Here is a 12,922-nt window from a genome sequence, read left to right on the forward strand (position 1 = left end):
TCGCAAGACTGAGGTTTTCGCCTCATGAGGCAGCCGAAATTTTTGCCCTCCGAAAGGATGTCACTGTTTAACACTATTACATCTAATTGTATAAATTAAAACCATAATTAAAAAGATCAAATTGGGTGGTAGTGATCAGTGTGTAGCCAGTAAGAGTCAGAAAGGGGATATATACTATCATCAACACGAAAGATTACCAACACCACAAATAAAAGGCGCAAGCCAGCGCACGTGCCCGAAAGCGTTCGCGGCTCTCGAAGTCACTTGGCCCCGGCGTTCTTGCCACCCGAGAACGAAGTCGACCTGCCCGACGCCTTCCGCGAGCTTTCAAGGTAACGGTAGAGAGCCTTACAATGTTTCCCATCGAATCGCGTTTGTATTATTCAGCACCCAGGCGACCAACCTGTGTTTTGCGCTGGGCTTCCTTTTGCAGCAGATCATCTCTCGAACTCAGAGAGCATAGGCCTAAGCCTAATGTCCTGATGCCGCATACTTTTTTCTTTGGTTTGTTTGAAACACAGCGTCGTCTCTCGGCGTTTCCCAGGGGTTGTAAAGGAGGCTATGCGCTGCCACGAGGAGGTAGTTCGTTAGCAGGCCGGGGGCACGCTTAAATTTTTTTTTGAAGGTTCTTTGTGAGAGAGGCTGGCCAGTGCTGCGTCTCTCCCGAACGCCTGCCCTACTTGTCTTCTGACCCCTTTGAGCAACAGCCTACGCTTGTTATTTGCTCGCAATGTTGATATCGGCGGAGCACATCAGAGCTGGTTTAGACTTTGGAAACTCCGTCTTTGTTTTTTGTGCAGTTTCACTACAAAGACACAGAAGCATCTGGTTTTGTTTCATCGGGAACTGCATGCACGGTGGTGCGGCGTTTTTTTTTTTTTTTTTTTGCTACGTTTTTACTGTTCGTTTACTTTTTGTTTTCAAAGATCTGCGTTAGGACGTTTTACCCGCCCGAATGCTGTAGCCCTTTCGCTTCGCTTGCGCTTGCGAAAAGCATGCCGTATTAGTGGCCAAAACAATCGGCGGCGTCGATTTGGAGGTTCAGCCTGTGATATTTCCTCTGGCGTCAAGCCATTAAACTCGGTTCAGCTCGGTTCAGGCGAAGCTAATCAACAGCGAAACGTTGTTTTCGGCGCAGCGGTCTGCAGTGCGTTTATTTATGGATTTATTTATTTACTTATTTATATTTATGAATATTTGTATTTATGTATTTAATATACTACACGTTTGATTTTTTTCATTGAATACTGCTAGCGGGCTCTTTACGCGAGACTTTGAGAACATGGCGGGAACATTTCTGGTGTCTGGATACGCATGTCAATCGAAAGCGATAGTGCTTATCAGCGGAGCCGGGGATGTGGCCAAACAGAAGGTAACAGCGTCGGTGGCTCCAATCCTAGATGCAGGTAAAGCCGGGAGGCCTTTTCTTGAACAACGCGGACGTTCTGCTTGGTGACACTGGCGACACCCGCACCCCAACGGTGCAACATGCTGTTGTCGAGTCGGAAGCCACCGCCAGCGCCGATGACTACGGCTACGAGGCGGCTCTCCGCACTCCGAGACCCCAGGTGTCCCAGCGGGGACAAGTGCCCCACGTGCAACCCACGGTGAGCGCAGCAGGCGTCACTCAATCGGGAGCGGCTGCCAACTTTATTCTACGTCGGATTTCTTTTTAGGCGTTGGGACTAGGAAGGACAAGCTATCCAAGATACTTGCACTCATCTCCACCTCTCACAGTATTTTATTCATAACAAAAGCGGAACGCCAGGCTTTGTAGCGTAAAATTTATTAATGCAATGGAGTGTGGCCTTGTGCTTTCTCAATGAAAGTTGGAAGTACTACAAGTTTTCGACAAACATGGGACAAAGATGAGTCTATCCGTTTCCCCCGAGTAGCAGCCCATATAATGACAGCAGACAGGAATTTGGAACGCTTACTCCTTTGTTGTGAACTAATTATGTGAATAAATTAAGTGCGACGTAAGGATAGAGTCGTATTTGCGGGCAGTTGCTGTAAAAGTTTTGTCTTGTTAGTTTTGACAGAGCAAGATTTTTTCCAGTGGCCATTTTCCTTAGCGAAAAAAATCGTTTCTGTAAAAAGCCGTTTTCTGTAACCACATGGTTATAGAGACGTCTTATCGGAGAATTGCTATATAATTTTTGTTGGGTTAGTTTTGACACAGCAAGATTTTTTCTGTGATTATTTTTCGTTGCAATGAAAAACGCATCTGTAAAAAGCCGTTTTCTGTAACCATGGGGTTACAGAGAACGGGAAAAACAGTAACCACGAACACAACAAGGTCAGTGCGCACAGGCTAAATGCGAACCTAAGATCGCTCAGTGAATCAGCAGCAGCATGTGGGAGAAGCAACATATAGGGTAACAAACTGGAAAACTAACTAAAAAACAAAAATAATTGCCAAACGCCATAACCCGAAAGAGTCAAGTACGGCAGATGAGATTGAACAAGCCGAGCTCTCCAAACTGATTAACAGGTGTAACACAAACGGAATTCGCGCATAGAACATGGCAATCATCGAGCAAACGCTGCAAATATGGGGAAGCTTGAAAGAAACTAAGAGAAAGCCAGCAATCGGCAGAGACAGGATGTACGCACTCAGAGACGAGCAGGGTAACGTAACGCGCAACTTGAATGAGATAATGTAAAGGTGGCAAAACGATTGTACACCAGTATGTATGCCGGCGACGTTATACCAGGGGTACTCCTGAGATGCCACTAGTAACTAAAGAGGAGGTGAGACAGACTCTCAAGGTCATGAAAAGAGAAAAAGCTGCCGGTGACGACGGCATAACCCTAGATATTCTGAAGGAGGGATGAGATATTGTCCTGGAAAAAGCCGCTGTACTATTTTTGATGTAACGGAAAATTCCTACGTCATGGATTCCGCTCTGTTCATTTGCGGCCCCAAATTCAGGATTACACAGGCGCACAAAGAAAAAAAGTGCACTCGCATACCCCCGCGAAACGGCGGGAAATGCATGCGCATTGGAAATTCGAACATTGGGAGTTTATTTTTTTTTTTCATGCGAGCCTCGGTGGCCTCTAGAAGAAAAAAACTGTGGTTGATTCCTCTGTCATAGGAAGCGGTACAACACGAAAGTGAAATCTGCAGCGAAGTCTGCAGCTGAGCATGATTTTCGCGTCGGCGGCTATCTTGTGCGTGTGTTGGTGAGCGACGTCCTGCTTCCGGGTCACTTCGGCAAAGGTGTACTGGCGTCATTTCCGTGACGGATATGACGCCAGTTGAATCTTGGTGTATCCCGGCAAAAACACTTTCGTGTTAAAATATAGAACCCGAAAACGAACAACCCTAAGTATAACGTACTCTTTTGTACTGAAGGTTGCTTCCCCACAAGAAGACTCTGTCTGCAGCAATGCACCCTTTACAGGCCGCCTGCTTCGTTATACTGGCGTCATTTCCGTGACGGATATGACAAAAGTGAAATCTTCGTGAATCCCGGAATAAAACACTTTCGCGTTAAAAAAAGCTCTTCAGGGGCACCACAGGACGTAACAGAAAGTTTTTTTTTTAATGTTATGTGCTGGGCGCGCTGTGCCACCGTCGCAACTGACGGAACGTTGAGTGACTCATTCTACCGAATTATTTAGCGCCCGTACTGGGGAATTTCTACGTACAGAAGTGCACTAGTTCAGGGACCCTGATTTCAGACAACCTAGTTTCCTGGCGTTCGAGTCTTCCTTTCAATATACAGCGAGCGGCACGAGACAATGGCCCTTCATGGGCAGGACGCATGCGTTACCCTTCATCTGCTCTTGTTGCCAGTTGGTGGGGGGGAGTTTATCTGTGAGCCTTTGAGTAGTAACGCGCTGTACAACGAACTCAATGTTAAGCAACTTGTCCAACGTAACACACCTTCATTACGGCTGGAACGTGGTGGCATCTACGCCGCCTTTGCGGTACAATGGCACAACTACTTTCGATTTACTGAAAATGCATCGAGAAGTGATCTGTGGTATTACTTTTTGAACGTTTTATCCGTGCTGACGAATAATAAATAATAATAATAAATTTGTTTATTGATCCATAGTGAGAATACAGTTATTGTCGGGTCAGCCCAAGCCAGAAAGGCTTGTCGGGCTGTACCCGGCAGTCAGAGGCAGAAACAGAAGGCGTATACATCAGTGCACTGAAACCCGCCGGTAACTAGAAAAAAATATAAAACTGAACTAACACGTAGGAAAGCAAGCATTCCACATTTCAAAACAGGTTTCCACGGATAAATAATTTCAAAGAACGTAGTGATTGCACAGCAAATATGGCATCAGGAAGTGAATTGAAGGTGGCGGGAACATAATATTTTCTAACGAAGCGTCCAAATCGGGTGAAGCATCTGGGTACATCGAAGCGCATATGGTGTCGTAATGGTCTTGCAGGTACATGATTAACAAGGAAATCACTGTTCCAGAAATTAGCACAAATCACTGTTTGTAAAAACAGGTTGTCAAAGGAAGGCAAGTGTAACGCTGAAAAGAGATTGCTGTCATTTGGAAGATTGATATTATAGGCGACACTACGAAGTATGTTTTTCAAAATGGAGTTGACCTTTAAACGCCCCGTAGTTGTACAATGATAGTAAACAGTGATGGCATATCGTAAAGAACTGTAAACAAGTGCATGAAGAATGATTTTGCGAGTCTGGAATGTCATAAGATGTCGGCAGTTATAAAAAATGCACGATAATCCCCTGAGCTTACTACAGATATTAGTCAAATGCGTATTCCATGTCATATCATAGTCAAAAGAGATCCCTAAATATTTTACACTGTTGGAATACAAAATCGGCGCACAAGTGCAGGAAACACAAGAAGAAGGGTGTAGAAAAAGTTGTAGATTGAGTGAAATTTGCTTGTGCGGATTTCGAAAACATACGAGCTTTGTTTTTTGTGTGTTTACCGTGATGGAATTAACATCAAACTAGTTCATAACAGAATGCACATCTTTTTGAAGTGCATTAATTGATTCACAGTAAGCGGGGCGTGTCGACAAAAGGACAGTATCATCAGCGTATTGAAAAATACGGCAATATGTCACCACCAAAGGCAGATCATTTGTGTAAAGATTAAAAAATAGGGGCGATAAAATTGAACCTTGAGGCAAGCCAGATTTTAACAATAATTTAGAACTAGAGTAATCCCCCACACAAACAATCCCCCACACAATACTTTAGAGAGTTCCACCTTTACAAGTTAAAGAGGCGCATACCCTGTTAACTATAACGTTGGAGCGGGAGATGCACGCAGTAGCCGTAAGATGGGGCTAGGGCAGCGCTGTTCTCACGAGGCGTTCCCCTTCGACTTACTGCACTCGCACTATGGACGCTGCTGAATGCGGCTCCACCACTCCGGGTATCAGTAATTTGCTGCGGTATCAGTCATTCACCCCATAATATTCTCCCTACACCTCCGCGTCGCAGCTGATGCCTTCGTTGAAAGACCGGCTCGCTTTACCTGAGTAGCGGCTTTCTGTGTGACAACACCGGTGTTTCCATTCCCAGGTGGAGGTGGAGCCCGGACACCTCCACATTTCGAACATCGCGGCGAGCCTGTTTGGCGAAACAGGCCTCCCCATGCCAGCGGTGCAAGATGCGGTGGTCGCGGAGCAGGCCACCGGTAACTGTTGTGACTGCGACCTCAAAGTGACTGCTGTTCCCACGCCGCTCGAGGCTTCCCAGCAAGAACACGGCGTGCATCCCACGGTGAGCTCACCAGGTTTCGGAGTAACATCACCTTTTCCTTTGCCCGCATACCAACATCGCTAGCAGTTAATTTCTAGGCCAGAGGCACACTCAAGCGCTAAAAGTGAAACAGAAGAAGGAACTAACGACGTAACTTGGTGTGTATGTTGATCGTGGAGTATTTGGGCTGAGAAACTTAAAAGGTAGCGCGCACAGCAAGCGCACCTACAAATTGACAAATAATATTGTAACCTGCTACACAACACGTTCGACTGGAAAGAGGTATTGTGTGCCACGTAGTTGGGCAACAAAAGAAGGCGGTTGGCCGCAAAGATGCTGTAAATTTCGGAGCTAAATGTACGACAGATTTTGGCATGAACCCCAGAATTGCGCGTGCAGAATATGGTTTATGCCGGCAAATATTATTGCCGTCGGTCCACTCCAAGAGCGACAGAACCGGGAAAAACGTGGCTTCGTGACTTGGCTTCATGGCCGTCGTTTTTGTTCTTTATTCCACAGCGCACACCACAAAGACGATAGGGAGAGCGAGACGTTCTTGGAAGACGCCAAGTCAAAGAGCGGTTTCTAATTTGCCGTTGCTGATGCGCAGATCACATGCCGTCTCGACGGGTCCCGCGAGTCCCCTGATGGCATGTACGGACTGTAGAGGTTGATGGTGACGGAGTGCCGATACTGGTGTAAAACAACAAAAAAAATCCCGCAATCTTCACGAAGTGAATGATGATGAGAGGGGCGAAGCTGAAATGCATATCGGTAAAACCGTGAAACATTATTATAGGTCTTCTTGACGGCGCGCACCATCTCAATGAGTGATGGACGTAAGGCGCGTTCGTAGCCATGCTCGCGTCTCGGTTTGTAGCGCAGTGGGAATTGCGCCACGTACCTCCCGTCGTGTCCAGAGAGTCGTGGGATCGAAACCGGGCGCCGCCGCCTCAAGACCACCACTCCTCGCTCGCAAAGCTTGAGACTTCCCACCGTTCCGTTGACAAGCCCGTCGACGACGTCCATTTTCGTGGTGATTATGTAGCGCTTGTTTGGGACGATGAGAATCTCCATGGGTAAGTTAGCGAATTCGGTGTGTGACATTTTAGCCACCTTGGCCGTCGCCTTCTACAGAGCGTCTTGTGTCGCGTACCCCCGGTACGTGTCTTGAGCTCGCAGGCGACGAACGACAACCTCTTCTTCTTCCTCTCCTCCTTGTTGGGTAGCAACGAACGCGTTGAACGTTTTGACCTTTTCGGCCAATCTTTGGTTGGCCAATCCCTAGGGGGATCCTGCCACAATCATCATCGTGCAGGGTTCGCACAGGTCCTTGAAAACCTTGAAAACCCTTGAATTTAGAAGTGTAAATTTCAAGGCCTGGAAAGTCCTGGAATTTTTAAAGGGTCCTTGAAAACCCTTGATTTTTCTGGAGAGAACCAATGGCCCTATCTTTTCACAAGAATTTAAAGTGTTTGTCGCGAATTTTAGGTGTTAAAAATGTAAAAAAATATTGTAACAATCAAGTTTCAGTGTGTTGCTTGAGATTATGAGTTGTGGGTTCTCATTATTACGAGGCAACAATGGAAGCAGCACTCCTCAGTAGAATTCATGTCACGCTACAATCCCGTGAAAGCCGGCTTCTGTTCTCTGCCTTGCATGTTCCATCTAGTCTGTGGACAACCTTTCATTGCATGTTTGATGTGCCTCTTACGCTCCATCTGCGTTTGCTTTTACGTGGAAATGGTGGACATGTACATAGTTCATCCTGCCTTGCAGCAACACTTGCTGAGTTAATTTCAGCTGATACTCTTGCTGACAAATCAGGAGATGCAGGGAACATTAACTACGTTTTGAAATCAAAGAGCCTCAGCAAAACACCAAGAAAAAAGAAAAACCTCTCAATACAAAATATGAAATAAAAAATAAAGCTGGGGGAGCATTCATGAACCCATAGTGCCTATCTGAATGGGCATTATTGTTCTTAGGTATTGGGCAATAACAAAATTTTGCATTGTGTTGAAAAAGTTATAAATAATCCCAGATAAAACATAAGATGGGGACATTAAAAATGTGTTTTCTGGTCCTTGAAAGTCCTTGAAAACCCTTGAATTTTTGCTTTTGAAGCCTGTACGAACCCTGTCGTGGCACCGTGTACAGCAGCAACGAGGGACGGGACAGGGCCCGAGCAAGAGGATCTTCGTTCTTAAAAAGCGACCGGCGTCCGATGGCGCATTGCAAACGGGCAAACGTGGCCTCTGAGACCATTAGAGTTGACCACTGAGGTGGCTAGGCAGAGGGCAAAGCGGTTGGCACTGTGTACGAGACGTCCGCTACTTCTAGTACCTCGTACAGGTTTTTCGTAACGTTGCCTCTTCTACCTCATGGTGCACACATTCCATCTTTTGCAATAGAAAGTTGCGGCTTAGTTGCCACCAAGACTCCTTCTTTTTAACAATTTTTTTTATTCTCGCTTTCAGTAGGTACGATTGTTACGGTTTTATCTTTTAAATAACGGCGACACCTATGCCATTTCTCCTTGCTGTGACACTGTTGACACTTCATGTTCCGGCACTTTGCAATGAGTCCTATGTTTTGTTTAGTTTCTTCTGTAGCTTACACTCCTCCAAGTAGTTCTGCTGCCTCTGCAGTTATCGTCGTTAAGTTGTTTAGCGTGCGTATACGCCACTTTCCTTGCCACGGGTTAAGAGTGCAGATGTATTTATAAAGTGTTTATGAACTCCAGTACTGGCAACATGATTCGTTTTCTTCTTTGAGCTTGTTTTATATTTTACCTTTTCACCTCTGGCCACAAGTATTGGTGCCATAGAGCTGAATTGCAGCCAGCAGTCTCGAGGTGTGACGGATGCCCAGTCATGGTCGTCTTCGGAGCGAGCGGCGAAAGAACAGCACGTGAAGAAGGGTGCGGAGGGGACCGCAGCTACGTGTTAGTTGTGCCGGTAGCAGCGGTGTCTTTGTTGCGGGCTAGCTCGAGCGATGTGGCGAGCTTGCCGAGGGAGCCACCACGTCAGTGCAGTTAACCCTCCAGTTAAGGTTAGCGTGGCGGTCGCCACTTTGACATTTCTCGGCCCTGTCAGATGAAAAAAATAGTGGCTTGTCTGGCGGGCGCTTGGTATACGGTGAACGTGCTGACGAGGTTCTGTCGACTGGTGAGAGTTTCGTCGCTATGGAGGCCGTTGGCTGGTCTTTGGGGCGGTCTTTGGCAGAGTCGATCTGAAGCACGCCCGCATCGGTCGGAAACCAAGCGGGAGTCCCAGTGAGGAAGAAAGAACTGATACCGGTGCGGAGCACAGAAGGACCATACTGACCCAGCAGTAATAAGACTGAAGGGCAAATACCAGTTTGCCTAACTGAGAAGATTACACAACTCGCGGCAGCGACCGTGTTTCAATTACGCAGAAAACACCAAAGGCGTCGGAACGGTTATCACTTCCAAAAATTGTTTAGCCTGCAGGATTTTTCACACATTCTGTGAACAGCGGATTAAGACTCGCCGTGCTTGTTTAGGAAAACAGCACAGCAAAAGGGTAATGCAAAAATGTCTGGTGAATTGTGCTTAACAGACTGTTTAATTAAGGCCGCGAACTGCAGCTTTTAAATTATGTGAAGCAGGCATAAGTGTTGTGTCGTTTGACTTTCCAAATGTAGTCAATTGTTCTGTGTTCGACTATAGCGGTGAAGTCAGAAAAACTTATGCTGGTGAACTCGAGAGCTGCCGTACATTCTGACGGCCCCCGCAAATGCGCGCAGATAGCCAGCGGTGAGAATGGGTGCCTATTAGTGGACGCCGCGAGGCGAACAAAGTTGTTGCCTGCTTCACTTTTCAGGGGGAGTTTGGACTAGTTTTTTTTTCTTTCGAAGCAGTGCGTCGCGGTTTACTCAGCACCATTCATGTCTTTATTATTGCTCGGTGGGTCACGTTTTGCTTGTTTTTTTACTTGTTAAAACCTGAAGAACGAGCATCTCGTTCCGCCTTGTCACAAAAAAGACGGCAGAGAGAACTAGGCTAATTTTGTTCAAAAATATCAGGTTAATTTGGTTATGTGTCACAAACACAGAATTATTTGCATGGTAACAAAGGGCGTTGATGCAAGGTGTGATCCATTAGTTCAGACAAGTGTTTTCCTGAATATACAAAATATTGTTCAGAATAAGGAGAACCAATACACCGAGAGCACAGTCGGTAAATGGTACTAGTTGCCTGCCGCCGTTGTTCGCCATTGAAAACAAGGTGGTGTCGAGTGCGTGCTTACATGTCGTTTAACGGTGAATCGGAAAGAGGCGCACAAAATAGCATGGCTGAGTGGACAGGTTCGTTCTCCCGCGGTTAAGTCTATTCGTGCCACTACATGTTCAGCGGGCGTCAACAAAAACAACTGTCTTCTTTCCTTCAGCCGCATCTGGGCATCGCGTACGGCCCCGTGTACAACGGGCCGCACCCAGCCCAAGGTCTTCCGGACGGCCCACCGCCGCATGATCCCATAGGACAGCGCCCACCGCGCAGGGACCGATCACCAACGGCCGCTTGGATACAGTACTCACCAGCCCCACCACAGGCGAGTTGCACATCGTGCTTAAACAAGGCAAGCGGTGAACCTAACTCCTTATGCCTTTACAGCCCTCGCAACATGGCGCCTTTCATGACCGACTGTACAGCACGGCCGATAAAAAAGCGCAATCGTAGCTGTCCAAAAGCGTGTTTGTCAGTGGCTGGCCAAATAGAAATTCGCTCCACTGTGCACGCTATGTGGTCTGACCAACCAGGACAAGCGTAAGCAATCGTCGTGTGGGAAATTCCGGGAAGGCGAAAAATTTCGCTCCATGCTAAAGTCATCGACAGTCACCGAATGAAAAAAAATGTGAATAAAGAAGCAATTTAGAGGCCAAGGTAGGGCGCATGATGGCCTGATGCATGCGCGCAACATACGCAACCTCGTACAGGTAGACTATAATAGCACCACACGCTTCGTAAAACTTGAGGGAACTAGAATACTTTCATAAGAGCAGAACCATCCTGAAAATGAAAAAAATAAACAAATCCGCTCGAGGCGTTGCTTTCGCATAATGGTGGCAAAATTGTACAGCGGACACAGGCCCCCCTTCTGCCCTTCCGTTACTACATTGACTCGGGCGTTGGAACAAGTTGAATAGTTTTAAGTGCGAATGCACTTCTTAAGCGAGCCTGAAGCGTCCGCCGCCGTCCGCATAGCAACAACTGCGGGTGCGCGCGCTCCCCGTCTTCCTTGGCAACGGGGGAAGATGGGCGCGCGCTGCCTGGCCGCTGACATGGCACATACCCACGTGGGGGATTGGCCAGGAATCTCCTCGTCTTCCTTGGCAACGGGGGGAGATGGGCGCGCGCTGTCTGGCCGCTGACATGGCACATACCCACGTGGGGGATTGGCCAGGAATCGGGCGTGAGAAGGGCTAATGCACCCGCTTAAAGGAGTACTGACACGAAATTTCAAAGCTGAGATCCGCTCTAGCAATCAAGTACAACGACAACACAAATAGGTGTCTGTGAATAAATGCATCTTTCTTTCTTTGTAGTTGTGTGTGTGTGTGTGATCTGTCTTTCGCGAACATTACCGAACCGCGCAAATTCAACTCGTGCATTCGCACTTTCACATTCTTCCCCTCGGGGAAATGCGGGGAATTTTTTTCTTCTCTCTCTCTCTTTCTGCGTGTGTGGGCATGCGTGTGTGTAACGCACAGGGGAACTCAGCCTAGAACAGAGCAGATGGCTAAGCCTTTTCGGCGCAAAAGGAAAAGAAGACAGGGTGACCCAAATAGGACGTATGTGCCATTGCTATGAAGTGATTAATTGTAGGGTTTGACGCGCCGACGCGACGCAGGCGATGAGGCGCGCCGTATAGTGGAGGGCTCCGGACTAATTTTTACCACCCTTTAACGTGCGACAAAATCTCGCACACACGGGCGTTTTTGCTTTTCGCCCCCATCAGAAAAGCGGCCGCCGCGGCCGGGAATCGAACCCGCGACCTCGTGCTCAGCAGCGAAGCGCCTTAGCCACTGGCCCACCACGGCGGGTCCATTACTATGAAGTAAGAAAAGCCCTACGGGTGCCACAGAGGAGGGCACCAGGCACCACGGCGGGTAGAATTCGGAGTAAAACGTATGCTTGCGACTTCAGGCGGGAATAAACGAAGTCTTCGGGTGCTTTCTTCGCCAGTTCTCGATATAATGGGTAGCCGTATACGTCTACAAACATCCGAACAGCTGCCGGCCGTGCAACACAATCGTCGAGATTGTCAGCACGAACTCGTTGGGCAGTTTATGCAGGCTGTTTTCTTTCCTCCCCGCGCTGCAGAAAAAAAAAAAAAAAAACCGACTGAAGGGGTTCCGTAAAAAGCCGCCTTCAACCGGATATCGCCTGTCTTCCGTATAACTGCCATTTGGGATAACGGATCGCCGTCCCTCGAGACCCGTTTTCGGCGAGAGAAGAAAACCTGCCAAGAAAACGAATGAAGAGCGACCTAAACTGATATCACATCCGTAGCAAAGTAGTAGAGCAGTCGTGTCAGTGTTATGGAAACGTCAGCCGCATAATCAGGGGCCGAATTCCCAGTTTTGTCCATTTCACGGCCGTTTCAAAGTGTCCGTATTTCCTGGCGAGTTCTGATTCGCCGAAAGCAGGCTACCCGCATGTTATGCAGCACAAGCACTCTTCTTCTGAGCGCATGTCATTGATCAGAGGCCACCGCAAATGCAACCACGTCACGATGCAAATGGGCGGGAAATGAACATTTTTGAATCGGGCCAAGCTCAGAATTTTGCGCCACGTCAGCCACCGCTCTTTGTCCCTTTACTGGTTCCGATTGCAGCATAGAAATCATCGCCTCCCCTGCCCCTATTTTTTTATATACAACGACCCTATTCTCGTGATCCGAGAAGTAAACCCAGGAGTGCATGTCGCGCAGTCTCGCAGAAGCGGAGATGCGTAGTAACAGCAAATTATTCTGCCATTTTATTAGGCTTTGTTGGGTCGGCTGTTCAGGTTTGCATGCTACTGATGTAAATTGACTGGGACACGCTGCCATTTTGGGGCCGAGTTCTGACAAAGGCCAGCAAGTAGGTGGAACTGCTACGATCTTCACGCAGGTTAAACTGGGACAAGATTAGATGGAAAGACCCCGCTCATGCTGCAACACGCTCGTGTGCAGGCC

At 47.7% G+C, this 12,922-nt stretch overlaps 1 protein-coding gene across 1 annotated transcript; it reads left to right on the top strand.

Moving 5' to 3' along the window:
• The first annotated feature begins 221 nt into the window (after positions 1-221).
• On the top strand, positions 222-10,422 carry LOC144173132 (uncharacterized). The gene is made up of 5 exons (XM_077701648.1): positions 222-332; positions 1,401-1,607; positions 5,538-5,738; positions 10,133-10,294; positions 10,357-10,422. Exons 2-5 carry the CDS (start codon positions 1,401-1,403, stop codon positions 10,420-10,422), a joined length of 636 nt encoding a protein of 211 aa, XP_077557774.1. The 5' UTR covers positions 222-332.
• The last annotated feature ends 2,500 nt before the right edge of the window (positions 10,423-12,922 follow it).

This window comes from Haemaphysalis longicornis, unplaced genomic scaffold (assembly GCF_048455015.1).
Source record: "Haemaphysalis longicornis isolate Haplotype H1 unplaced genomic scaffold, Haemaphysalis longicornis Haplotype H1 scaffold_29, whole genome shotgun sequence".
Taxonomy (NCBI): Eukaryota; Metazoa; Arthropoda; class Arachnida; order Ixodida; family Ixodidae; genus Haemaphysalis; species Haemaphysalis longicornis.